Source organism: Notolabrus celidotus, chromosome 6 (genome assembly GCF_009762535.1).
Source record: "Notolabrus celidotus isolate fNotCel1 chromosome 6, fNotCel1.pri, whole genome shotgun sequence".
In the NCBI taxonomy this organism is placed as follows: domain Eukaryota; kingdom Metazoa; phylum Chordata; class Actinopteri; order Labriformes; family Labridae; genus Notolabrus; species Notolabrus celidotus.
Window position 1 is genome coordinate 31,726,625 of NC_048277.1, and position 25,759 is coordinate 31,752,383.

Here is a 25,759-nt window from a genome sequence, read left to right on the forward strand (position 1 = left end):
TAGGTATTGCCTACTACATACTGCGTTTGAATTTAGTATGTAGTATGACTGTTCTGTCCGACCTGTCATGCAGCATGCTGAGCCAGACTTCGCTGGATTTCCGGTTTCGGAAAGCGGAAGTAAACAACGGCGAAGCCGATAAATAAAATGCTTATTTAGCATCCATTTATGATTTAAAAAGTTAGGAAGTGGTTTATATGTAATTTGATAACTTTCACAGCACCCAAAAACGGATTTCCTCCCGTCAAAAAATGAGGAAAAAGAAAAAGCAGAACAAGCACTATGCATTATGGGAAACAGTACGCATGGCAGACTGGTCCGATGCACACTGAGATATTTTCCCGAATCAGTAGACATCCGGGGAGCTTTGGCTTACTGCAGATTTTGCTCTTGTTCACATACTAATTACTACATACTGAATTTTGGACATATCAGTACGTACTGCTAGTATAGTAGGCGATTTCGGAAACAGCCTTTGTGTCAGTATGAGCTACTTTTGTTTAACATCCTCTGTTTTTAAATGTAGAATGAAATAAATGTATCATTTGAGAAGCTAAAAGTTTTGAAATATAATCTTGTTAAGTTGATAATGTATGATTATGAAACAAATCGTTTTAAGCTTGTTCTTTAAAGTGCCTTACAAGTTATTTTTCCCCATTAAAGGTAAAAGTTTGAATCTCAATTTGAAGGTAGAACTGAAGATGGCATGCTACCTATTTGGGATTTTAAGGAACTTCTTTTATGTCATTCTTTAGCGATCAAACCATAATAAAGGAACGACATTACTGACCTCCAGATGACACAAAGAAAGTATATCATAATCCATCTTTTTCAGATACTTAGCACCACATGACAGGATTCTTTCCAGGAGAGTTGGAGGAAATGGCAAGCATTCAAGGACTGTTGAAGGATGATCCATCCATCCATCCATCTTCCTTCGCTTATCTGAGTCTGGGCTGCAGGGGCAGCAGTCTCAACAGGGAAGCCCAGACACTCCTCTCACCTGCCACTTCCACCAGCTCCTCTGGGAGAACACCGAGGCGTTCCCAGGCCAGCTGAGAGATATAATCTTGCCAGCGTGTCCTGGGTCTGCCCCGTGGCCTCCTCCCAGACTGACATGCCCGAAACACCTCATGTAGCTCCTCTCGATGCGGAGGAGCAGGCTGAGCCCAGACACCCTGCAGAGAAAGCTCATATCGGCCGCTTGTATCTTGTTTTTTTGGTCACTATCCTAAGCTTGTGACCACAGGTGAGGGTTTGGACGTAGTTTGACCAGTAAATTGACAGCTTTTACTTCTGGCTCAGCTCTCTCTTCACCACAACAGACCGAGGTTTGTGTATATTTATAGGATCATAAAAAAAATGAAGAGACATTGAAATTCATAAATAGAGCAGCGAAGTCCTACTTCCCCTTTATTGCATAGTTTGATACATCTTCATCTGATTTTCTCTTTGCAAACTCATCAAACTGATAATAATAAAACTTGCATATCACAGTGACCTGTAATAAACCTCTGGAAGAAAATAGCCCCCCTTTGTGTGATACAGGGTTCATTATCTCATAAATACTATAGTTCTCATACATGTCTGCTTGTAGTGCAATCATCAGTGCAGGCAGGACTCCCTGAAGCAGCTGCAGAGGACTCAAACCAAACCCCTCAAAGCTTGATAAAAGGCTTTAGGAACAGACGCAGAGCCGTGCAGGGAAAAGAACTCAAGGCTTCGAGTGTAGAATGCATAGTGCAGTAAAGAGGGGTCAAATTAAAACAACAGCATAACATCTCAACTATAAAAAAAACACACAGCTTAGATTAGATATATATAATTTATGCCTGAGATCTTATGAAAATGTACCTCGGCAACTTTGGTTTAAGGTTCAAGCGATCAGCGTCATGAGCTGCACTTTAAGGTGAAAGGCACAACATGTATGCTGTTAAGATCCTGCTGGAATCAGCTGTGACAGGAGATATCATACAACTGTGCAAAACAGTGTCAATGTGCTGGTTTTCATCCCACATGTCTGATCGGGATGTTTGTTTTATCAAAGCTAAAAAAAAAAATCACACGCATAGAATAATTATCAGAATGTAAAAAACTGTTACTATGTTTTTAAAATGCATCAGTAACTAAGGAATTCGTTTTACAGTAACAAACGAGCTGCTGGTTAGAGACAAAGTGTACGATCCAATAGCTGCCTATTTCCAGGGTCCAAAAAAACACAGATTGACATTAAGAAAAAATAGATGTATTAAAAACTCCTGACAGTAAAAATAGCCCTTGTTTGTGTTAAGATCGGACCAGTTTGAAGCCCTGGCCGGTGTCCAGTACGGCCGGAGGAAACCAGTTGAGTTTGATTCTCTTGAGACATCGCAGGCAGACGCCGCAGAGCCACAGCAGGTTCAAACCGCCGCACCACAGCGCCAACTGCACCACCGGGTACGTCACCCGCGGGAAGTACATGCTCCAGTGGTTGGTGACGTCGCTTCCCGTCGGCAGGTGCAGCGTGTAGTCGCTCCAGTGTTTGGAGATGCCGTAGGCGGCAGAGACGCCCCTCCCCCTCCCGGACCACTGGATGTTGCTGGTTGAGTCGCAGTTGTACTCCACCCACTGGGCGGTGAAGTCTCCGAGCTGCGGGGGGTCCTGATCTTCCACGTCCGTCACTCTGGCGAGGGTCGCCCCTTGCACTGCCACGTACAGACCCTCCACCCTGCTGACCTCCTTCACCCACTGGGAGGAGTTGTCGCAGTCGAGGACGAGGATGAGGCGCGAACAGGAGCCGCCGTTTTTCTCCCTCCACCACTCCAAGATCTGATCCAGACGCAGAGTGTCTCCTCCTGATGGGGAAGAAGAAGATCCTCAGATTACTGAAACATACGCCTTATGATGAGAAAGCTAGAGTCAAAGGGACCTCAGAGTTATTCTTTATGATTTTAAAGCTTTCGCATGTCACTCATCTCACTCAGGAGATTTTTTAAGACACCTTTAATTCTTTGATGGACTATCTTTGGCTCTTTGAGCTCAAGTGGACAGTTGAGGAACTGCAGTTTTCCGGCTTAATTTTTCAACACCTGAGGTTCAGCAGCATGTTGCATTAGGCCATCTCTTCTTATCTTGCAGCATGATCCCATTTCTCACTTCTTCTGCACTACAGCAGTTAAGGCTGATTTATACTTCCGGGTCGAATCGATGGCGTACCCTAAGCAGAGGCATACGCATGTAGCCGACGTGCACCTCCTCCAAAATGTAACTAGGCTTAGGCTGTTTTCGAAACAGCCTACTATACTAGCAGTATTTCCTCATTTGGCCTAAGTTCAGTATGTAGTATGTGAACAAGAGCAAAATCTGCAGTATGCCAAAACTACCCAGATGTCTACTGATTTGGGAAAATTTGACAGTATGCATCGGACCAGTCTGCCTCATGTACTGTTTCCCACAATGCACAGCGCTCGTTCCACTTTTTCCTTTCCTCTTCTTTTTTCCTCTTCTTTTTTTGACGGTGGGAACTCAGATTTTAGGTGCCGTGAAAATTATTAAATTCTATATAAACCACTTCCTAACTTTTTAAATCATAAGTGATGCTAAAGAAGCAGTTTTGCTATCAGCTTGGCCGTTGTTTACTTCCGCTTTCCGAAGTCCGCGGACAGCAAGCCCCGCGATTGGTCGGCTCTGCGGCATTTTTATTTCCTGCATTTACAGCACTTCCGGGATCCCCGCTCATTGGCCGTGTACTTCATCTCCTCCTCTCTCTACTCTTCCCTGTAATCATGTCTGTATGATAAACAGCAACATGTATCAGCTGTAGATTAACATAACACGCTCTGAATCGCTGTGGAAAAGTAAACAGAGATCGTAGCGGGGCCGGAAGCAGGCGACTGGCTATCATAGAGACCACACTGCCCTCAGGTGTTTCAGAGGAGAATTACAGTAAATTTGTTTCTGTTTTTACATTGAAAAGATTTCCACACCCTTAAATTGTGCTGTTTTGTCTTTATATACCCATTTCTCTCTCTTCTTCCACTTCTTCCCTAACTCACATGAACTAATATTTCCAAACTCTGTACACAGATTGAGTCATTAGCTTGAGCTTGTTTCAAACACTTGAGGTTGGTTTATTTCCTGTTTTTTGTACCTGTACATAATACAATTATGTTTGTATGTCTACTGTTAAATGTAATGTTGGAACCTGCAGCTGTACTGAAAAAAAAAATTCCACCAGCCTGGCTGTGTGGTCATTAAAAGAATCAATCAATCAATCAATCAAAATCTGTAAATTTGCTGTCCTACGCAGCTCCAGCAGTCATGTGACTAGGAGACAGGAAGTGAAGTGTTTTGTAAAATAAGTGTTTTATGTGCAGGGGATTGTCACGGTTGTTTTACCGTGTGCAGGAGATCACCGAGCCGACTAAACGTGCAAAACATTGTCATATCGTCACTCAAGGATGGTTATATAAATAACTAAGTGTAGACATATTAATAAGAAAAGAAGACAACCAGCCACTACAGTAATGATACACACTACAACAACATCCCAGTTATTATATATCATTATCATTTAACTTGTCATTTTATCCTTCTTCAATTATGACTGCTTCAGCGTGTCACCCCTCCTCACCTGCCAGCGCCCACTCTCCTGAGCGGTGACTGTGGCCGCTGTAGAAGATGATGTAGGTGTCGTGTCGAGGCCCGTCCGCCGTGCGAAGATCCAGGAAGGATTTGATCTTGGCCTGCAGGGCCTCCAGAGTCACCCCGCTGGTGGAGTAGTCGCAGCCGAAAACCTCGATGAGGTGATGGGCGAAGAAGCGCTGCACGCTGTTCAACATGCCGGTGGAGCGCCTGTTCAGCGCGTCCACCTGGTCAGGAGGCAGCAGCATGGGCTGACCGTCAGGGCTGAGACAGACGGAGAGGAAACAGAGGAACTTCAACATGTCTGTTTGGATCAGTCAGTCACCAACATGAAGAATACATAGAAAGTGCAGGAATATTGATTCATGTATCTCACACTACCTGCAGTAGTTAGTGGGGATGACCACCGCATAGCCCACACAGGTTCCTCCCAGGCTGCTACCAAGTTCATGGAAGAGGCCGTGGAACAGAGACTCCAGAGGCAGAATGAGGAGAAGCATGCTGACGAAGAAACTGCTGGATGCCTGCAGAGAACATTCATGAGTTATAATCGTTCATAACTGACTCATACGTCAAAAAAATCAAGAATGCAGGGACATGAATCTGCATGCATTACTCCAACATTTCAGAAAAAAAAAACCTTCTTGGTGTGGAGAAAATGTTGAGTGATGTGTAATCAGAAAGTAATGATACTTATTATAGCAGTTATTAATGTGTTGGTCTATTTCAGGCCAAAGCAATTACACGACTAGTAAAAACAAGCTGTAGGACTCATCATCAGACCATCCCTTCAATCAAACGAGTGATCAATAACTTGAGTCTGAAAAACCCATAATGCTTCACCACAGAAGTCTGAAGAGTCACGAGGTGAGTCATTAAACAAGCATGTCTTATATTTAAAAACCCCTTTTATGAGGTGGTCTAGTGGTTTGAATGCCTGCTCTGTGTGTAGTGGTTGCAGTTGTTACTGGTTTGATTCCTGGTCATGACCCCTTGTTGCATGTCTTCCCTTACATTTCCTGTCTCTCTTCATCTGTCCTAACAATAAAGGCAAAAATGCCAGAAAATGTGACTTAAGAAACTAATTCTGTGTATTCTTTTTCTGGCTATACTTTATCATGACCATATAATTCTATCCTGTGAATTTGGGGAAGATTGGAGTCACATGTAACACTCAGATCCGTCGTGAGTTCTATTCAAGAACAGGTGAGAACTGTAGGGCTAAGAGGAATCATCCTTTTACACCTTACAACAGGATTGTCAAACATGCGGCCCGCGGGCCAAAACCGGCCCGCCAGAGGTTCCAATCTGGCCCGTGGAATTACTTTGCAAAGTGAAAAAATTACAGAGAAGACATTAACTGCAACTTTTCAATAAAAGTAACTACTATTTCAAATTTGTCCTCTAGGGGTCGCATAAAATCATAGTGCTGATGGAGCACACCTGAGCGGCTCTTTTTTTCCAGGACTTTTTTTTTTCTCAAAGTGAGAAAATAGATGACTTGCTGTTTGCATAATCCGGTTGAGATTCATAAAGTCTTTTTAGAGCACTATAAGATGATCAACTAAATACTAACACTAGCACTACACCCCTGCATACAACACTGTCCAGCAAGCAAACTGTTCCTGCTGGAGCTGAGGGGTCCAGAATAGTCAACTTTACAGTCTTCATTACTATAATATATATATATATATACATTATTTTGCAGTAAACATTACACTCTGTGTCAGATGAATGGGAAACCTGTGAGACTCATCATGGCGAAAAATAAAACAGCTGTTTTTGTAGAAAGATCGTTCATTAAATGTGAACATTTACAGAATGTACTTGTACTATTTTGCACTAAAACAAAGGTAAAAATGTAGAGTTGTTGTTATTTATAGGTTACTATGTTATGATTTTGCTGGTCAGGCCCAATTCAGATTAACTTGGGCTGTATGTGGCCCCTGAACTGAAATGAGTTTGACACCCCTGCCTTACAAACTGCGTCTGAACACGACAGCATTTAAGCCACACATTGATTTTCTTGGGTCTCCTCAATCAACAATGTTTTTCCCAGGATTAAATAATATGGTGTTTTTTTTTCATTCATGACTTTAAAGGGGAAAATGTGCTTTACTGCCAAACATTGTGGCCAATCAGAGAGCTGTTGAACTGGAGTTAAAGTAGACCTTTTTATGTTGACTGTGCATCACTGCTGCATCTTTGAGACTTCACAGCAATACTGGACATGGTTCTTTTTTAATCAAAATCTTGACATATTGCTTTTTAGTTAACATGTTAAACCAATTAAAAAATATTAACATTATTATAATTTCTTTCTTTTGCAATACACTTGTTAGAGCCATGTGTATATCAATGTCGTTGGACTGTTTTACTTTGTTTGATGCACTTGTGTACACATTAAGTGGCGGGTGTGTCAAGTCAGGTGTAGAGACCCAATTAGTGGCAGGTGAGCTGCCTACCAGGAGCAATAGCTTACAGTTTTTGACCGCCGTCATCGTAATCTTTGTCATTGTCTCGTATACAATAGCTTTAAGCCTTTAATTCTACAAATTCATAGTAGATGTAAGTGTGGATTGATCGGCTGAGCCTTTGTTGTATGTCGATGTAAAATAAACCCGTTGCTGTCAATGCACGGAGCTTGGACTTCATTCATTCATCCATCCTGCACGAGGACAGGCATCAACTCTGAGTCCCGGTAAAGCAACCCCTCAGTGGCTTGTTGGTTTTGTTTTGATTGGCGAAAGCAAGCCACTACAACACTGTTTTTTGGATTCTAATATACCACAAGAGGAGGTGCTGCAGGCAGTGCTGAAAGTAATGTGAAGTTAACGGCTCCTATGGGCAAACTACTAAATGATGCCATACCTACATCACATTAAAAGTTGTTTCCTGTGCTCTATATTCTGTTCAAAAGTTTTTATATCTATGTATATTGAAAAACATAATACTGATATGTAATTGTAGCATCTGAGTGGGGCAGCAGTAGCTCAGTCCATAGGGACACTTGAAGTTTTGGCAAGTGGTGGCTGGAGAAGTGCTGGTCCATTTGCCTGGGCACTGTCGAGGTGCCCTTGAGCAAGGCACCAAACCCCCAAATGCTTAGGTGGCGCTGGTTAGTGGCAGCCTCCTCACTCTGACATCTCTCCTAAGTGCATGTCTGTGCATGACTGTATACCAAACTATGTGTATGTGTAGCAAGGTCAAAAAGAACACATGAAAAAAAAAAATTCACCCATGGAGATTAATAAAGTACGTTTACCTTTACCTTACTGAGTGGCATGTCTGTCTGCTTCCTGTTTTTGGACACTTATTAAAATATCATCATGCCCACAGAGTAGAAGATGCCTTTTGAAGTGGAAAGCTTAGTGCTCACAGGCTAGACACATGTAATCATGGGATGTCTGATATAAGATCTGATGTCTGGCCTCCCTTACCTGCCAACAGAGAGCAGCCAAAGCCACAGTGGACACCAGCGTGAAGAGCACCAGGCGTTCAGAGATGAGGCAGAAGTGTCTCACTCCCTTTGAAGCCATCACTTTGTCCAGCCCGTTGACCCCTGACCCTTGAAACACACAGAGCCTCTGGCAGTCACTGAGCTTACTGTGAAAGCCCCACACTGTGATGACAAACACCATGTGGCAGATCAACCAGAAGAGCCCGCAGACTACAAAGCCTGGGATCGTCAGGTACCACTGGTGCAGGTCTGTCAGCGTCCGCGCTGCCAAAGCGATGAAAGTCCCCTCCAGCACCAGCAGAGGAAGAAGAGACAGCCGGCGAAGGAAACCCCCCCACACCAGGAAGGGCTGCCAGCGCTCAGTCACAGACAGCCCGCTGAAGTACACATCCAGAAGGGGGTCGCAGATGAGCTGACTGAAGAAGCAGGCGAGGGCGAAAGGGTTGGTGCTGATTTCCAGAGACTTGAAGAACAGCACGCCTGTGATGACAGCAAAGCAGATCAAGTTGGGTATAGCCAGGAGAGCCTTCATCCGGAGGGCCACCATGACCATGCCTAGGGCCACCACCAGAACCATCACACTGAAGGACTTCTGGATGAGCAGAGCTGTGCTGGCTGCAGCAAAACCCACCAGCTCCAGTCTCTCTGCAGAGGTGAGAAAAGCAGGACGGTACCTTGTGCATCCAAAGAGCCGGTCCAGCAGCGCCCACAGAGTCCTCAGAGCCACACTGACCAGCAGCAGGTAGTTGGCAGCCTTCTCCTTCAAGTCACTCTCCAGGATGGGACTGTTAGGGAAACACTGCAGCCCCAATAGGAACCCCAACCACAGGTGGAGGAGGCTCAGACTCACCCTCTCCATGTTGAAGTAATAGTACACTACACTTGCTACTCCGAGGACGATCAGAGCCAGAACTATTATGACAAGAAGAGTGGACTCTGCAGTCTTCTCCCAGCGGGTGTAGAGTCCCAGAAACAGGGCGATGAGGAGGTTGAGGCTGGACAGGTAACCCAGCCCCCGCACCGACGACCACACGCTCACCTCCCCGTTCACCTCCTCCAGCCGGGTCATCGCTGCATGAAGGCAGTGGCTCACACAGTAACGAAGGAAACGACACATTATGAAGATGTCCTGTCTTCAGGCACAATCAGGCACTTAAAAAAGTTAAAACCGGTCTGTTAAAGGTGTGAAATCTCGCGATACCTTAAACTAAATCAGGCTAACTTGTTGAAAGTAGCTAGCTTAGTTACCGTTAGCTGTTAGCGATACATCTTCGAACCGGTCAGAGGAAGGAAGAGTTAAAGGTCACATCTTCACATCTTGACCGTCTTTGTTTGTGGTCTTGTGATTGTTTTCCGACCCTGGCTCGTGGTGTTAAAAGAGGGACGCCCTGGACCCTGCTGTTAGTTGTCATAACAGTTGAAAAAGTTTGTCACGTCAAAAGTTTGTAGTCCGATGACAGGCGCCATCTATGGCCATGACGCTACCTCTGACTACGGCAAGTGCCGAGGGACAAAACTGAGCAGGGAAACGCGAAAGCAAAACAAAATATTTTAGAACTTGGAAATGTGCAATCATTTCTACGGAAGAGGATTAGGGCCACTGGCGGAAAAAAAATAAGGTTACATTTATTTTAAATTATTATTATTCTGAGAAAAAAGTCAGAATTCTGAGAAAAAAAAGTCAGAATACTAGATTAAAGTCAGAATTCTGATACTGATACTGACTTTCTTCTCATAATAACAATAATACCATTTTAATTTAAAAAATGACCTTCATTTTTTTTTTCAGTGTCCCTAACCCTCTTCTGTACATTTCATACTAAACTAGTTTGGATTTTACATATATAGGCTTAAAACATTGGGTCTAATGCTGAAAACTATTTAAAAGCTAATTTATTTAGAATTTGTAAAAAAAAATTAAAATCTCCCTTTTATGATACTTGATTGTTTTACTCTCCATTATAGCTTTTATTCATCTTGATTTATTTATTTATTTTACTGCTTTTTTCTGCATATCCTTAAATGCTTTACCTTAATTGATGATTTTATAAAATCCAGTAAGGCTCTGCAATAAAAGTATGTTTCAAGAAGGGATTTAAAAGAGCTCACTGACTCAGCAGACCTGATCTCCTTGGGCAGATGGTTCCATGTTTTTTTTCGTTATTCCTTTTTACTGCTTGTATCCCCTTTTTATTCTTTCTTCCATTTATGTTTTAAATTGTCTTATTTTCTTGGTCCCTTGGCCTCAATTCTTATCGTTGTGTTCTTGGGATTGTCTGTGTTGAATCATTGTTTGCGTCTTCTGTGTTCGTTTTCCTAATGTGTGATTTTAATTCTGTTTAAAGTTTAGAGTTCACTTTGTGTTTGCTTTTATCTGCACTTTGTAAACTGTGTTTTTTATAAGATGCTATATAAATAAAGCTATTATTTTTTTTATTATTATTATTATTCAAACATTTTTAGAGGTGTTTCATCTCATACAGACCTTTTTTTAACTTGTTTTTCCAAGTGTCAAAAATGAACTATTCCACAATGATTGGTGTTTTGGCACAGTGGGACATGCTCTGTTTTTTCCGACCTGGGTTCCACCTTTGACAGCTTTCTGGCAGTAATTCAGACGAAGTTATTTCTAGCTTCTGCTGTTGCACTTCTGTCAACAATGCTTGAGCAGGAAGCGGCTATATGAGGTCCAATTCCATTAAAAATATAAGCAAAAGGGTAACAGAGCAATAGTCACATTGAAACATAATACTGAGGTCAACTTTGCAACTCTTTCTTAAAACAAGAGTGAGAACATTTTTCTTTCAAGGTTTTTTTCTTCATATTTCTCAGTGTTATCAACCATATTAGTTTATTATTTGCCTTAAGGTAGAAAGGTATTTTAAATTAAAAGGTTAATAGCTGGTATATTAAAAATGTAATACCCCATGTATGTGAGCTTTCTTTTGCTTTTGCTTTGTGTTTGATGCATGTACTTCAATAAAAAATGAAAATGGGCATGGACTTGGCCTACTGGTTAAGTTGCGGGTCCATGTAGTGGGCGGCCCGGGCTCAAATCCAGCCTGTAGCTCCTTTCCTGCATGTCATTCCCTCACTCTCTCCCAGTTTCCTACACTTGTCACTGTCCCCTCACCTATCAATAAAGGTGTGAAAGCCCAAAAATATTAAATAAAATAAATAAACGCTTTCCTGATTGTGAAAATCAAGATTTATTTATATTTTTGGCTGCTGATATTGACAACAAAGTTTGTTTAAAAAAAAAAAAAACAGTCAATCAATGACTTGATCTAACTTCTGAAGCATACCAGCCTCTTCATTTCTTCCAAAGTAGTAAGGTAATACTTTGATTGTTGAAGCGGTAACAATACAACAAACACACACACAGACACCTTACATTTACATTCATTTATAAAAGAGAAATACAACCATACTATAAGCACACATTGTTCGGCATGGTTGGAAATGTTGATAATGTAGATGAACCATTTCATGCAAATGGACCAAAAGAAACACTGGAAGACAAATGCACCATTTAATCACAAAACACGCTGCTTCGAAGTCGGAATATGTTTGGTACTGTGATTTTTTTTTTTTTTATCCTGTGAAAAGAGAAGGAGCTATCAGCAGAGAGAGAAAGGTTAACTGGAAAATGATATGGAAATGGCAACAACACACTGCGCAACATCAAAACTGGAAATGTTTCTTGCTATCCATTTAAATGACGATACAGAGGAGTGGGTAGATTGTGTTTGGCCAAAGAAGCTTGATATTTTTTTTTTTGTTAAAAGGTGTGTATCATTTTCTCCAGGGACATGAAAGTCTTCTCACAACATACAGCAAATAAGAACAAAGAAGGCACCTTAGACTTACTGGTATTATTTTATGGGCTCCTCCTACTGTTTGTAAAACTGTCATCATAGGAAAATAATGACATTTGGTGGCACCCTTTGGGATCGATTATAAAGTGCCACTGACACAAAAAACATGTCAACAATTCAATCCTTCATTCACACTGACAAACCTGACCACAGCCACACATTCAGCCTGCTCAGTGAAAGGCAGACACACACACTTACAATTCACCAGGTAGTATCTTTAAGCTAAAATCTCCCCACCAAGGATTCAGTATCTTCAGATCCGGTGTCACTTATATTGCTAAAACATAGATTATCACCTGTTTCAGAGGTTCAGTCTGACAAAAAAGGGTACATTAGTGCAAATCTCTTCAGTCGAGGAGCTCACGTATTTCTGGAGGCAGAACACTAAATATATTTTGAACACATCAAAGTTACAAAATGTTGTCAAATGATACCGGTGCTGTCAATTTAAGTTGATATGGGTCACTGGCTTACAGTGTTGTACTCTTTTTCTGCCTGAGAACAAAAAAAGTATCTTAAACTGAACGGGAGATAATTCCGTATTAATATTTGCAAAGACAAAGAGGGAAAAAAAAAAAAAAAAAAAGTGTAATACCTACTTTGAAACACTCGTACCTTGTTACACATGAATCAACACAGTTACAGTTTCACATTAGTAAACTAGTAATACTCCTACCGTATGGTTCTGAAAATGTTTAAAATGCTACAAATACCACTTTCTTGTAAAAGATACACAAATCATTCAGATGATGCCATATTAAAAATGGCATTGCCACACTCAAACACTGGACAACACCAATGTTTTTTAACTGTTGAGATTATGTATTTCAAAACCCATGAACTTTTTTTTTTTTTTTGTCGTGTTGGAAAACTAAACGCACATCGAGAAGTTTCAGAAAAAAAATCAAGCTGCACAGCTGTGACAGAAGCAAGCGTACCAGTCCAGTCACTTCATTTCAGTCTCTCCAGTGCAATCAAACTCCTGTCACTCTGCTCTGGTTGTTGTATGTATTTGCCTTTTGTTGTAAGCCGCCTGCCACACTAGCTTATTCAAATAGAGTACAGAATGTTGACAAGCTGACTTTTGATGCTGAGTGCTGATTGGAAGATGGGATTGAAATCAAGGAGAAGGGAGTTTTCGATATCTTTAAGGGCATTCGCTTTCCAACTTTTAAAAAACCTAGATATTTATCAAAATATATCCATCTTAGTGTGTGTAGTGTGTCTTTGTGTGCGTGTGTGTATGTGTGTGTACCCTCAGAGGAGTGTGGATTTGAGAAAATAATCTGTAAACTTTGCTCTTTCACACTGTGCAAACTGCATTAGTTAGAGGAGAGGGAGGGGGGGGGGAAGTGGGAGAAGAATGCAGCAGGTTAAATTTGGCAGCGCAGCAGTTGAAGGGGAGGTGACAGTTTGGTAGAGAAGGGGTTAGGTGGAGGGGCAGAGAGAGAGGGGGGGTCGCTGGTTTTGCCTAGCTCTGCAGCAGGATGGGGTCTTCTAGCTCGTGGAAACCAGGCACCGAGCTGCTCTGGCTCTCCCCGGAATCTGAATCATAGGGCGTGTCAGGTAGCTCCGTGAAGCCCCAAGCCAGCTGGTCTTCCTCAAACTCGGAGCGCACCTGCACGGGCACGTCGGCACACTCCTCCTCCTCGTTGGAGTGGAAGTCCTGAGGGATGTAGAGCATCTCAGGGTAGTTGCGCGACACCAGATCACTGGTGGTGGCCAGACACACTTTGCGGAAAGCGATGAGATGCATGTGGGAATACTTGACGTACTTGTAGCGCTTGAAGCCCAGCGACTCAACGGCGACACGCCAGCTGCGCATCATGAGGGCGTGGCGGTTTTGGTGGGAAGAGTCAGGCGTGATGATGAGCAGCAGGCCGTGCAGCTCCAGCAGCTCGTGGGCTTTCTTGCAGCAGATCCAGCGCTGGTACGGGGAGGGGAAGTAGGACAGGAGCAGGGAGAAGACCACGACGTGGAACAGCTGAGCGGGCAGTGTGTCGATGGGGTTGTGGAGCTGGCGGAGGAACGCCTCGACCGCGTCACCAGCCAGCTGCAGCGGCTGCTGGAGCTGAAGGTTGAGGAAGTCACACTTGTACACACTCTGAAGGAGAGAAACATATGCAGAGTCAGCACTTTGAAGTGGTTGGAGCGGGGTTTTCTGTGCTGTATTCTTGAACTGTAATTTTCTTTGCACATAAGTAGTTTCTCGTCTTGCAGCTGCAGAATGTGAGCTGCTTTTTGTTCCGCTTTCTGCTGACTTAGCTCACACTGACTGTCTAACCACAGCACCGATACCCCAGCATGAGTCATTTCTACAGTTGCCTTTTCTCTGTAATAACAGCAAGTTAAGTTATGTTACTGAACAGGAAAAACTCCCTCATTTGACTTTGTTTGTCTAAAATCTTGAACTTGTGAAAAACAAATACAAATGGAAATAAAAAGCACTCATACCTCGACTGCAGGCACTATGTCAATACCAACTGTAAGGAACTCGTCAAACTTCAGGAAGGGGTTGAAGCAGCTTCCCACATCTAGAAGGCGCATTTTTCCCAGCTGAGAGATTGAACTACGACACAAATACAAATACAAATGTGGAAGAAATGTCAGCGCAAACAGTTAAATATAAAACTAACAGGCAGAAGTGCAAAACAGGACCCAAGGGTGCCTCTATGTCTGATTACAACCATATTGTCAAAAGTACTTTAAGAGAAAGCTTTTCCACAACAAACACAAACAACAATGCACACAAAAGTCATTTTAAATTACATTTCTGACTGCTACAGAATATTTTATGCTACTTATGTTTGTTAAAGAGGATGACAGAAACATAGACGATTAGGGGGCGACCAAACGTTCATTGCAAAATAACTAAGGAGGCTTTTTAAAAGAAAGAAGACCGATAATAACAACTTTATACATTTTTTGCAACATTTTTATTATAAAATATATTTAAATGGTGCATTATATTTATTTAATATGTCTACATGTGCTTATGTGTGCATTAACATGCATATGTGTGTATAGGTATGTTTGTTCATTATATTTTTCTTGTTATTAGACTAGTTGCTACAGTATGTTCACACTGTTTCCTGCTGTAAATAATCTGTCAATTGTATTTTCTGTCTGTTTGTTTTGGGAATATTTGTATTATTTACTTTTGATTTAATTCAATTTTGATTTTGGTTTTGATTTTAATTTTATTTAATTAATTTTTTTTATTTTATTTGGATTTTATTTTATTTCTATTGATTTTTTATTTTATTTTACTTTATTTTTGATTCATTTTGTTTTGTTCGTTTTCACTTTTATTGTATTGTCATTATTTGTATGTCTTGAATATTTGTAAAAACTAGAACATTACAAATCATGAAAATAAAAAAAATATACATTATATATCTTTATATTAACATTATATTTTTCATAACATAGGGTTTTTCTTTTCTACTTGAATTGCCAGGACACTGGAAACAAATGCCGCCTCGTTTTGGAGACAACTGTATGCTGTTACATTTTAAAGTGTGTATTTTAGTGCAGACACTGAATACACACTCTTTCTTCAGAAATGAAGACAAACGTGTTCATTTCTGAACCTCGAGAAGGAGAAGTACTTTTGTGACCCTACCTATTTCCCCTTTAAGCAGAAATATCTGCTCATACAAATCTCCACATTTAATGATATGCAGTGTGAAAGTGTGAAAGACAACTTAAAAATCAATCTGAGTAAGCAGTGTGGACACTGTTGGACGAACATTGATTAAATATCTATTTGTGAAGTATGGGTAGAGGGCATGTGACAGTGGTACATTGGACATCTTGTCAACTTGTCCAAAATGTCTTGTTAAGACTGGTATTTTGTCATTCTCATTATTTGTGCATTATTTTATTATTGTTATTTTTCTTTATTGTCTGATACAGTATTTTTCTTCTCTGTTTGTTGTTTTGTCTATTTGTTTGTTTTTTATTATTTTTCATGCCAGTAAAAGTCACACATTTTATCCTGATTTTGGGTTTTTTTTTACTCTTCGGCTTGGCACTATTTTGTCCTGTATGTTGTTGATATGTGTTGTTAAAAATTCAAAATCCAATAAACTTGAGTCATAAAAAAAAATCAATCTGAGTCTGTAAACTTGGTCCTATCCAGCGTCATATTTTGAAGAAAATAAGCACAAAGTCTAACGACGTGTTTGTGTTTTGTGAAGTTAAATGTGTAATACATCTATAATTGGTAATGCCTGCGTAGGTCCACTTTCCTCATGTTACTTTCTTGTACAAAAACTACAAAACAGCTTAGTGCAGATTAGCTTCTGGAACACATTGAGCACGATAGATTCCAGCATTCACATTTAACTGAGCAGAACTTCTTCCTGAAGCTTACCTGGGGATGGTGGTGTGCGGTTGGGCACTTACAGATGCTGCACTCAGACCCATGGCTAGCACGGCACTCTTCTCATCTTTCTCCAACATTCTTTTCATCCCGCCATCCAAGAAATATTCTTGACAAACACTGAGGAAAAGAAGAAAAGACATGAGACAAAACTTACTGTGAAAGTAAGAAAAGCAGATCCTGAAGATTAAGATGAGTCAGAATTCACTCTCATAAGGTCTTAATCTGCAACTTGAAGGCGTTTGAAATCAATCAGAACTCACCTGCGACACCATTCGATGCGCCCCTCTCCTTCGCAGTTTTTGGTCCAGTGGTTATCTGCTAGGTTCTTCATGGCGAGGGCGTACTCGCTCAGCGTCTGCTCGTCCTCACAGTGCTCGCGCCAGATCTTGTCAAAGTCACCCACTGAGGAGAAAAATGTCAAATCAGGACAGAAGAAAGAAACAAGAAAACAACAAAGAAATGAATGAAAAGGTCTCACAACTTAAGCTGAAAAAGGATGATATCAGCTGCTGAGGCTTGCTGTAACGGCCTCGATTTATCCCCCAAACTCTCCCTCCACAGCTGGTGGAAAACATCCAGAAAACTTACTTGCCAACCTTGGACAGTACTCCTTTAGAAAACCCTGCTGAAAACACTCAGTCCACATTAGCTGCTGCATTGCCTACATGTTCACCCATCTCTGCCCGCAAAGAAGAAGAAGAACTTATTCTCTATTGTATTAACCACCGCATAAAAAATCCCTTTTAGCACATCTCTGCAGTGACTGAGAAGTTTACGGCCCGTAGCAAAGGCTGCTGAGGGAGAAATCCCATGACCACAAGGAAAAACTCTTTATCAGATTTTACAGAAATGAAAGCACAACAACAGGAGTGGTGGTAAACAGCCGCGCTCTGGAGGCATGACCGCTGTGATTCAATGCCAAGCCTACCAGATCATGCTTTACTTATTAACCAATCATGAGGTCTGCTCGCACGATGACTTCTCTGTGCTGCTGCGGACTCCAAAACAACCAAATTCTCTCCCACAGTCATAACGTTATCAGACTGTAAATAGTTTATGCAGAACATGACTTGATAGGACATCATTCTAACACACTTGGATTATGGTTATGCAGGGTTTTAAAGGCCCAAAGGAAGAACAGGGGCTGTGCAGAGAACAACAACCCTTTGACTGTTATTGCATCTCTTACTTAAGTGTTTACTGGAGCACAAAACTGAACTGTTATGTTGTTTTTGATGATACAACATTGAGTTTGAGAGCAGAAGTATCATCAAACTTGGGGTTTTTTTAGCATCTGAGACCAATCAAATTTGACTCTTGATATTTCTAGCTGTTATTCATGCCATGTTAAAAAATGCTGCAGCCTGGTCGTCACTCTTCCACAGTTTGATAGTGATAAAGAAATACCAGGTCTCTTTTGTCACAATAAGCACTTGGCACCTGCTGTTCTGAATTCTCCCTTTCTTCCAGTAGGACTTAACTTTTCCTTGAAAAAGAGTCTCTGCGTGTGTGGAGGCATTTCATCGTGCTTTAATCCAGGGCATTTCAGCATTTCTGGTGGGCACTTAACTCCAACTACAATCAGTCTTCTTCAAGCTCCGAGCTGAATTAGAACTTTGCATTAGAGCTCTGGAGCAAAATGTGACTTTCTTCTTCAGGCAGGGAAGATTCCCCGCACTGTGACTCCAACTCAGAGGTCATGTGTCAGTGTTTACTGCTCGGTGTTGCAAAACGTTTCTTTCCAAATTTCCCAGTTTTCGTCACGTAGACTCATAATAGAAAGAAGACGGAGATATTTAATGGAAGGACAGAAAACTCTTCATGTGCTCATGGATATATGACCCTGATATCACAGAGCTGTCAGCTCTTTTTGTTTCACTAACTTGAACTTTAGCACTTTTAGAATTGATTTTAAAGTCTTTTTACTTGTTTTTAAAGCTCTTAACAGCCGTGCTCCTCCATACATCACTGATCTCATGTTATTTTGTGTTCCAGCTCGATCACTGAGGTCCTCGAATGCTTCCCTTTTAAATGTTCCTCGTGTGTCTCACACAAAGAGAGAGAGCTTTCTGTTTTTACACCCCTAAGCTGTGGAACTCTCTACCTCTGGATATTTAGAAGGCGAGCTCTCTGAGTGTTTTTAAAAGTAAACTTAAGACTTACCTTTTTCATCTAGCTTTTAATTTGGAGTAATTTATTTTTAGCCCTGGGCTGCATTATTATAATAATCATTGCTTTAACATTAATTTATCTTATTTAATTATATTTTAATCTATGTATTTATTGTATTCATCTGATCTTGTTAACACTACCTTATTTTTAACTTTTCTTTCCTCTCTTAATTTCTTTATTGATTTTAATTCATTTTTAAGTATTTTATTTGTAATCATGCCTTTTCTAACTTGACAATTGCTGTTGTTTTCTGTCTCTGTTATTCTGTGAAGCACTTTGGGCTGCATGTTTGTGCATGAAAGGTGCTATATAAATAAAGTTGAGTTTGAGTTTGAGTTGTATTTTGTTTTGCATTTTTCTGATCAATACAGGGAGATTATCCTGCTTATCTTATTTGCAAATACAGACGTGTGAAGATTGATTTGTTCAGTAAAACAACCTCTTTGGTAAACATTTGGTCGAAAGAAATCACAGCCTAAGGGTTTCAGTATCATCTGCTCATACTTTGAGGTTAATTTTAGGCTTTCTAGTCATTTGTGAAAGCAGAAGAAAATCCTCCCTGAAGTGGCCTCAAGTTCCTTGATGGGGAAATATATGATCTGCTTGCTGCAGCACAAGATCAACCAAAAGAGGTGTTGCTAAACATTAGTATTCCCCAGACTTTAATCTATGACAGGGCAAAATTAAGGGGTAACTGGATCCAAAGCATAAGAGGAAATAAAATAAAGCCAGTTACATCTAAACTATCACAGAAGTACTTATGGACCGGGATAGGGAAATACCAAAAGACATTCAGACCACTAAAGTGATGGCACAAGCTGCCGGTTCCTTATTATATATTGTTTTGAAATGACTGGCAAAGTTATAAATCAATAAGCATCACTTCCTGCACTGACTGGATATAAACTTGCTCCTCAGTTTGAAACAACTCACACAAGTTTCAGCCTCATGTCCATAAACACACTATGGATTAATTGTCTGTGTCATCATTAGTGAATCTTAAGTTATTTTAGGGGCAGTATCTGATGCAACACCTCAAATACACAATACACAAAGACAATTTGGTTGTAAAAGTTGCACCAAATGTTTGTGAGTCCACAGAGTTATCACCTCAGAGCAATAGAGAGGCAATATAAAGTCAGTCATTATCAACAGAGAGGCATTGCTGGTATCTCTCATCAGTAATCTATTAAGTACGGTGGCCCTGAAGGACAAAACTAATTTACAAAAGATGAAACACTTTTACAAAGTTGGAGACAAATTCACATATTGGAAAACATGTTTACATTAAAGAAAACAAAATTACAAAATAAAAAAAAGTACTGGTACCAAACGTCGCTCCATTTGGTTTCTCTCCATCCAAAACAAACTCAATGACCCCTCACTCGATCACTCCCGGATCACTTCCATCAGGGGTGATTCTAGGATTGGATGTTTAGGGTTGCTGAGCCATGCAAGATAAATTTCACTGTTTTGTACATTTTAATGCAATTTCACTCCCACATTTGTGAAAGAAAAGTCTAACACTTTTTGGGAAAGCCTGTGACTAAACCATCAAATCTGATAAAGGTAATTTAAATGCTGAGCCACAGCAAAAGAGAAATGGATTGGAATCATAAAGGAAACATATGGTGACCCTAATTTCTGGGGAAAGACAACTCATTTTGATCCAGCAGCTCCTCAGCATATATAAACAGGATGTTTATGGAGTAAACCAGCCCCCTATAGCGAGTACCAAAAATACCAAAAATTGACATTGGAGTTATTTTTTGGACTTTCATTTAAAATGCAATGCACAACATGTGAAATGCAGTGGAGCTGCTGCATTTTTGTTGTTGAAATATTACTTTTCAACCAAGTACTGTGTTGGAGCAATGAAGGGATTCAAGTGTTTATATTATGTTATTTTGAGGTTTAGGGTAGGATATTGTTTGTATACTTTTTGTGGTGTTATTATGGTGTTTGTTTACAATATGGTTTATTGTGGGATCAGTTAATTAGGTTATTTACGGGTCATGTGTTAGGGGCGGGGATAATGAGTTCATTTAGGCCACCTGTGTTCTTTTGTTTTGCAGGTAGAGAGAGGGGGTGAGCTGGGTCTCCATACTTTTTGTTGACCGCTCATTTTATGCTATTTATCACTTATTTTTGCTATTTTCTGTTTGTGCACTTTATCATGAGTTGATTATCCTTTTTTTGGTAATAAAAGGTTAAACTTTTTTTTTTGTGCAATAGTGATTTTTTGCTTTAGCACCTCCGACAATAACTTGGCCCAGCGTCAGCCTCTCTTTTTGGTCTTTGTAGTCGCTATATACTGTATGGTTTTTAAACTTTTGTAGCTTGTTAAAGATGACATGCGGGAAAAAGAAAAGAAAACATCTCTCAAATTTTAGGGGTGCTGGGATTCAATTTAGAGGTGCTTCAGAGACCCCAAAAATGGGCTAGAAACACATATGACTCCTGGTATTTGGTACGTTCCCTTTCCTTTAAAAATAAAGTAAATGTTGTTTCAGAAATGGTAAAAAGTGATCCGCCGCTTGTAAAATTGTCTCACCACTTGTAAAAGTGTTTTTTGATTTTGTAAATTTGTTTTCTTAAAGCTCCTGTGAGGAACTTTCTGATTGGGTTGATTTTGGCGCCCAATGTGGACAGAGCAGCTCCTCTTACAGCTGATTTTTTTTTTGTATATGTGGGCGTTTTCTGAAAACAAAATATCATCCTGCTTGCAGTGAAATGTTTTACTCACTGTGAATATTTGTTGTTAAGTTAAAAAGGCTGTTCCTTCAGAGTGGTTGCAGGCATAGAAAATTACAGTAAAAAAATGTATCAGTCGTGTAGCTGCTGGTCTCATTTTGTTTTGTAGCTCATAAAGAGGCATCACTGGGAATTTCAGCCTGTTTCATAACCAGTCAAAAACTCCTCACAGGAGCTTTAAATGCAAAATTGTTTTGGCCTTGGTAATTGTTTTGATTTTGTAATTTTGTTTTAGAAAATGTAAATTTGTCTCCAACTTTGTAAAAGTGTTTTTTGATTTTGTAAATGTGTTTTCTTAAATGTAAAATTTGTTTTGGCCTTGGTAAAAGTGTTTTGATTTTGTAAATTTGTTTTCTTAAATATAAAATTTGTTTTGGCCTTGGTAAAAGTGTTTTTTGATTTTGTAAATGTCTTTTCTTAAATGTAAATTTGTTCTGGCCTTGGTAAAAGTGTTTTGATTTTGTAATTTTGTTTTATAAAATGTAAATTTGTTTTCCAAAGTGTAAATTTGTCTCCAACTTTGTAAAAGTGTTTCCTCTTTTGTAAATGTGTTTTGTCCTTCAGGGCCACCGTACTTCATGGCTCTGTTGTCAGCACACTGCTTTTAGAAGGAGATAATACTTGTTTACTCCTAAAAGCAGCAGGTTCTGTTTATAGTGTGTGTGCTGTTGTTGTTAAAGCAGCTTTAAAGGCCTCGTTCACTGCGCTCTGCTGCTGCTACAGATCTCTATAGTTTCAGAGCTGGGCTGTGAGCTCGTGGAGGTAAAGCTAGCAGGCAGAGTTCACAGTCTTTACTTGGATTCATGCAAAAAGGAAATTATTTACTTCAGTGTGTTTTAGTTAAGATTCAGTGAGCTCCTGAGGCTGCAGGGCCACAGAGAGAGACACAGAGGGGCCCACTAAGGCTGCTTACCCTCTCTGTATTTCCTGCGCAGTTTTCTGTGGACGTTCTTGACGACTCCAGACAGCTTCTCCTGCTCCCTCTTGCCCGGCGCCTCCTCCGGGATCGACATGTAGAACAGCTCTCGCTGGTTTTCCGTCTCCCCTGTCTCGACATTGTCCCTGAGGTCCATAGCACCGCGCCGCCGATGCTGCTGCTGCCTTCCTCCGCCAGTGGCTTCCCCTTTCCCCCAGCTGCTAACGGACCGGCGAACCGGCGCACTGGGCAACAACGCGAGAGCTGATTGGCTGACTCTGACAGACACGCTCTAGAACTGACAGACCGTTGTCCAATCACAGGCCTGGAATCATACCAGGCCCTGAGAGCATGCTGTGACGCGTTCAAGTCCACCTTGTAAATTCCTATACTCCTGAAGTTGTTTTAACACCACAAAACATGAGAGGAAAAGGTTTCTGGATTTTTTATATTTCATAAGTAGAGTTGAAATTTATAATATAACAGCCTTTTTTGTATATCTTGTTCATTCAAGGTTTTCTACAGGAGCCATTCCATATGTTTTATATTAAATAAGATAATACTTTGTTGATCCCCGGGGGAATTCAGTTGTTGCAGCAGACACAGACATGAGAATAAGTTTAAATAAGTAAATCAGTACACTAAAGACTTCTGTGACAGATCACATACATGTGCAATACTTTGATTTCCGGTGCAATACCTCATAACCATGTGCAATATTGTAAATTATTCCATAAGATATTTTATTATTATATTCATCTACTACATGTGCACTCTGGCTTAGGCTAATTTAACTTATTTCATGTCTTTAAAAGTACTTCTATACCTTTCTTTGTACAGATAGAGTTTTTATTTTTATTTAGAATTTTTTGGATTTGTGTTTAGGTTTATATATTTATTGTCCTTACTGTATTGTTGTTAGGTACCAGTGTTCAATTCACTGTCAAATTCATTGTGTGTGCGAGCTCACTTGGCAATAAAGCTTTCTTGAATCTTGAATCTTGAAGTAAAAATAATAAGAAAAAAAATGGTACATAAAGATAGAATACAAATTTAAGGTATATGTAAATGTCACACATGGTGTAAATAGTTAGAATTACAGGCAGTAGGCAAATATTGTTCCGTAGTGACAGGTTGACATGGTGATCATATGGTTTAGTTATGACAAAATGTAAGCAATATAAATAAATAAATTTAAATGGGTATGTAATATCATATATGGAGATAAAGATAATAGAACAAAAGTACTATATAATAGTACCATGATCAGTTGTAATAACCAAATCATAATAATGATATAATATAATGTAATATGCATTATAATATATGCTCCAAGTTGAAATGAGAGGAACTTGAACAAGCCCAGCAATGTAATAGTTGGATGAGGGGCGGATCCAAGGGATGGCCTAATTGGGAGGATACTTTGTCAGGTGATGGTGGGAATGACGCATGGCAAATGTGAAAGTTGTGAAAGTAATGAAGCTAGAGTTGCCTGCCTGAACTAGCAGTTGTTCCATTAATGATGTCATCAGAGTACTTACAGTAATCAGACATCATGTAATGAGGGAACAGATTGTTTTTTCCAAAGATCAGATCTTTACCATCTTAGTGGAAACAGGACTACTATTGTATTTGTTTTCCTTACTCCTACCTCTGCACTCTCGCTTCACAACCAACACATTCATCCATCTTGTCAGCCGGCACCAGCCTCGAACAAACGACTTCACCGCTAACAGGCAGCAGTCCAAACCACCACACCACTGTGCTGCCTGGCTGTACTTTTTGGGGGGTTTATCTACTTTCCATTGCATTATGGTAATTCAAAAGCTTTTTCCAAAGATCCAGAAGTCAAGGCTCAAACCTGGAACCAAGTTGCTGAGAGGCAGCACTGTCCACCTGTCAGGAATAACCACTTAGGATTTAAGTATTGTCTGGTACATTTCATTAGTCCAGTCTGAGAGAGCTGGAATATTCTTGCTCTATACTGGAAGACCACTACCGGGAATGGACCCTGGAGCCCTCTTGCGGGGAGACAGCAGTGCAAAACCTCCCACTAATGTTCCCCTTTGCAATGCTTCCTTGCTAAGGTTAGGGCTTTTACTTTGCAGTTCAGTTTAGGGATTCAAACTCATTACCCACACTCTAGTTGGAGAGAGCTAGAACATTCTCACTTCACATAGAAAGCTCTCGCTTGGATTCAACCCTGATTTAGATCATTTTATATTAGTGATCAAAATAGAAACGATTAGCGGAGATTTAAAGGGTAACGTCTTCCTCAAACCAAAAGATTCAATTCATTCAATAAAATGCAGGAAGAACAAGTGAAGTTCTTTGAGTTCTTTATTTAACATTTACATTAATAGACCTGTAAGATAAACATCTACCAAAAGAATGAGATGGGCAGGACAAATTAAAGGAGTTTGTAGATTGATATGAATGTCACATTGGGTAATTGTAGCTGCATTCAGAGATTTGCTTTCCAGACTGTATTTATAAATTCTTTGAAACCCCCTGCCAGAACATAACTATCCCTCTCTTCCAAAAATAACACGTAGCACATGATGGTAACATCAGTGTTTGTTTTAACTGGAGCTGCAGCGAGGCCTGCTGTATGCACGGCTGCTGCAGTGTGCAGGAGCTGTCATTGTTAAACAGGTGGCCGCTGTTAATGTTATCAGAATATGTAGAGGAACAGGTTTAAGGTCCAGCTCTGACACTCTGATATGATGCCCAAATAAGCTCCACCTGTTGTAAAGGAAACAGCAATTACCTTGTACCACACAACAAGGGGATTTCATGTTAACAAAGTAATGAGCATTCTGAATGAAATAGTTTCTCCATTAGGTCTGATCTCTCTGTTACGCCATCATGCACCTTATTTATAACCTCTAAAAGACAGAAATACCAGGCTGTTGATGTACAGAGCTGGACTCAGAATCCCAGAGCACGAGCAGAGTATTTGTAGAAAAAACATTGTTGGTAAATCCCCATCACTGAAAACTGTATTGAATTTCAATGAATCGTTTGCAGAGAAGGATGGTTCCCCTCTGCTGCCTCACTGGTGTACAATGTTTTCATGTTTCCTCCATGTTTCCCCTAGTTGCTAAAAATGTTCATCTAGAAAAAAGAGAGGGTGGTAATCCTTGGAACTATTGCTGGAAATCTCCTGGCAAGAGCATTACTGCAGCTGTGTTCAGCTCAAAAACACAGCTAAAAGCCAAAGTTCACAAGGCAGCAGGAATGCTAAAAGTGTCTAGATGTGACTCTCTGTTTCCTCTTAACTGTATAGAACAGGCAGTGGATGCTGTCAGAAGAGTGTTCTGCTTAACTAGACTTCTTTTCAGATTGATACTAAAGGCAGTATGACGGAAACACGACTGAATTTGTCTCAAGGTTCCCTTTTTAGTCTAACGTTGACTAAATGTAATGGTTAATTCTTTCAAAATAAAAGATTAGAAAAGGAGGAAAGGAAGTTAGGAATAAACGCTACTGGCTTGTATTCTGTCCTGGGCTGTTTGATCACGTGTAAATACTGATTATAGGGCTGAATCCTTATACATGACATC

General features: G+C 40.3%; 2 protein-coding genes across 5 annotated transcripts; both read right to left on the reverse strand.

Moving 5' to 3' along the window:
- Positions 1–1,379: 1,379 nt before the first annotated feature.
- tmem168b (transmembrane protein 168b) lies at positions 1,380–9,575 on the reverse strand. Of its 2 annotated transcripts, XM_034685726.1 has the most exons (5): positions 9,332–9,575; positions 8,064–9,235; positions 5,005–5,147; positions 4,613–4,887; positions 1,380–2,834 (listed from the first exon to the last, which is right to left on the reverse strand). In XM_034685726.1, exons 2-5 carry the CDS (start codon positions 9,198–9,200, stop codon positions 2,287–2,289), a joined length of 2,103 nt encoding a protein of 700 aa, XP_034541617.1. In that variant the 5' UTR covers positions 9,201–9,235; positions 9,332–9,575; the 3' UTR covers positions 1,380–2,286. The 2 variants fall into 2 exon arrangements, with proteins under 2 accessions (XP_034541617.1, XP_034541616.1); XM_034685725.1 differs by having other exon boundaries at positions 8,064–9,575.
- A 1,898-nt stretch (positions 9,576–11,473) lies between these two features.
- Positions 11,474–22,468, reverse strand: bmt2 (base methyltransferase of 25S rRNA 2 homolog). 3 transcript variants are annotated; one of them, XM_034686070.1, is made up of 6 exons: positions 22,191–22,468; positions 16,612–16,753; positions 16,340–16,468; positions 14,416–14,530; positions 13,737–14,065; positions 11,474–13,627 (listed from the first exon to the last, which is right to left on the reverse strand). In XM_034686070.1, exons 1-6 carry the CDS (start codon positions 22,348–22,350, stop codon positions 13,459–13,461), a joined length of 1,044 nt encoding a protein of 347 aa, XP_034541961.1. In that variant the 5' UTR covers positions 22,351–22,468; the 3' UTR covers positions 11,474–13,458. The 3 variants fall into 3 exon arrangements, with proteins under 3 accessions (XP_034541961.1, XP_034541958.1, XP_034541960.1); XM_034686067.1 differs by having other exon boundaries at positions 11,474–14,065; positions 22,191–22,467; XM_034686069.1 differs by lacking the exon at positions 22,191–22,468 and adding an exon at positions 16,940–17,136 and having other exon boundaries at positions 11,474–14,065.
- Between the last annotated feature and the right edge of the window lie 3,291 nt (positions 22,469–25,759).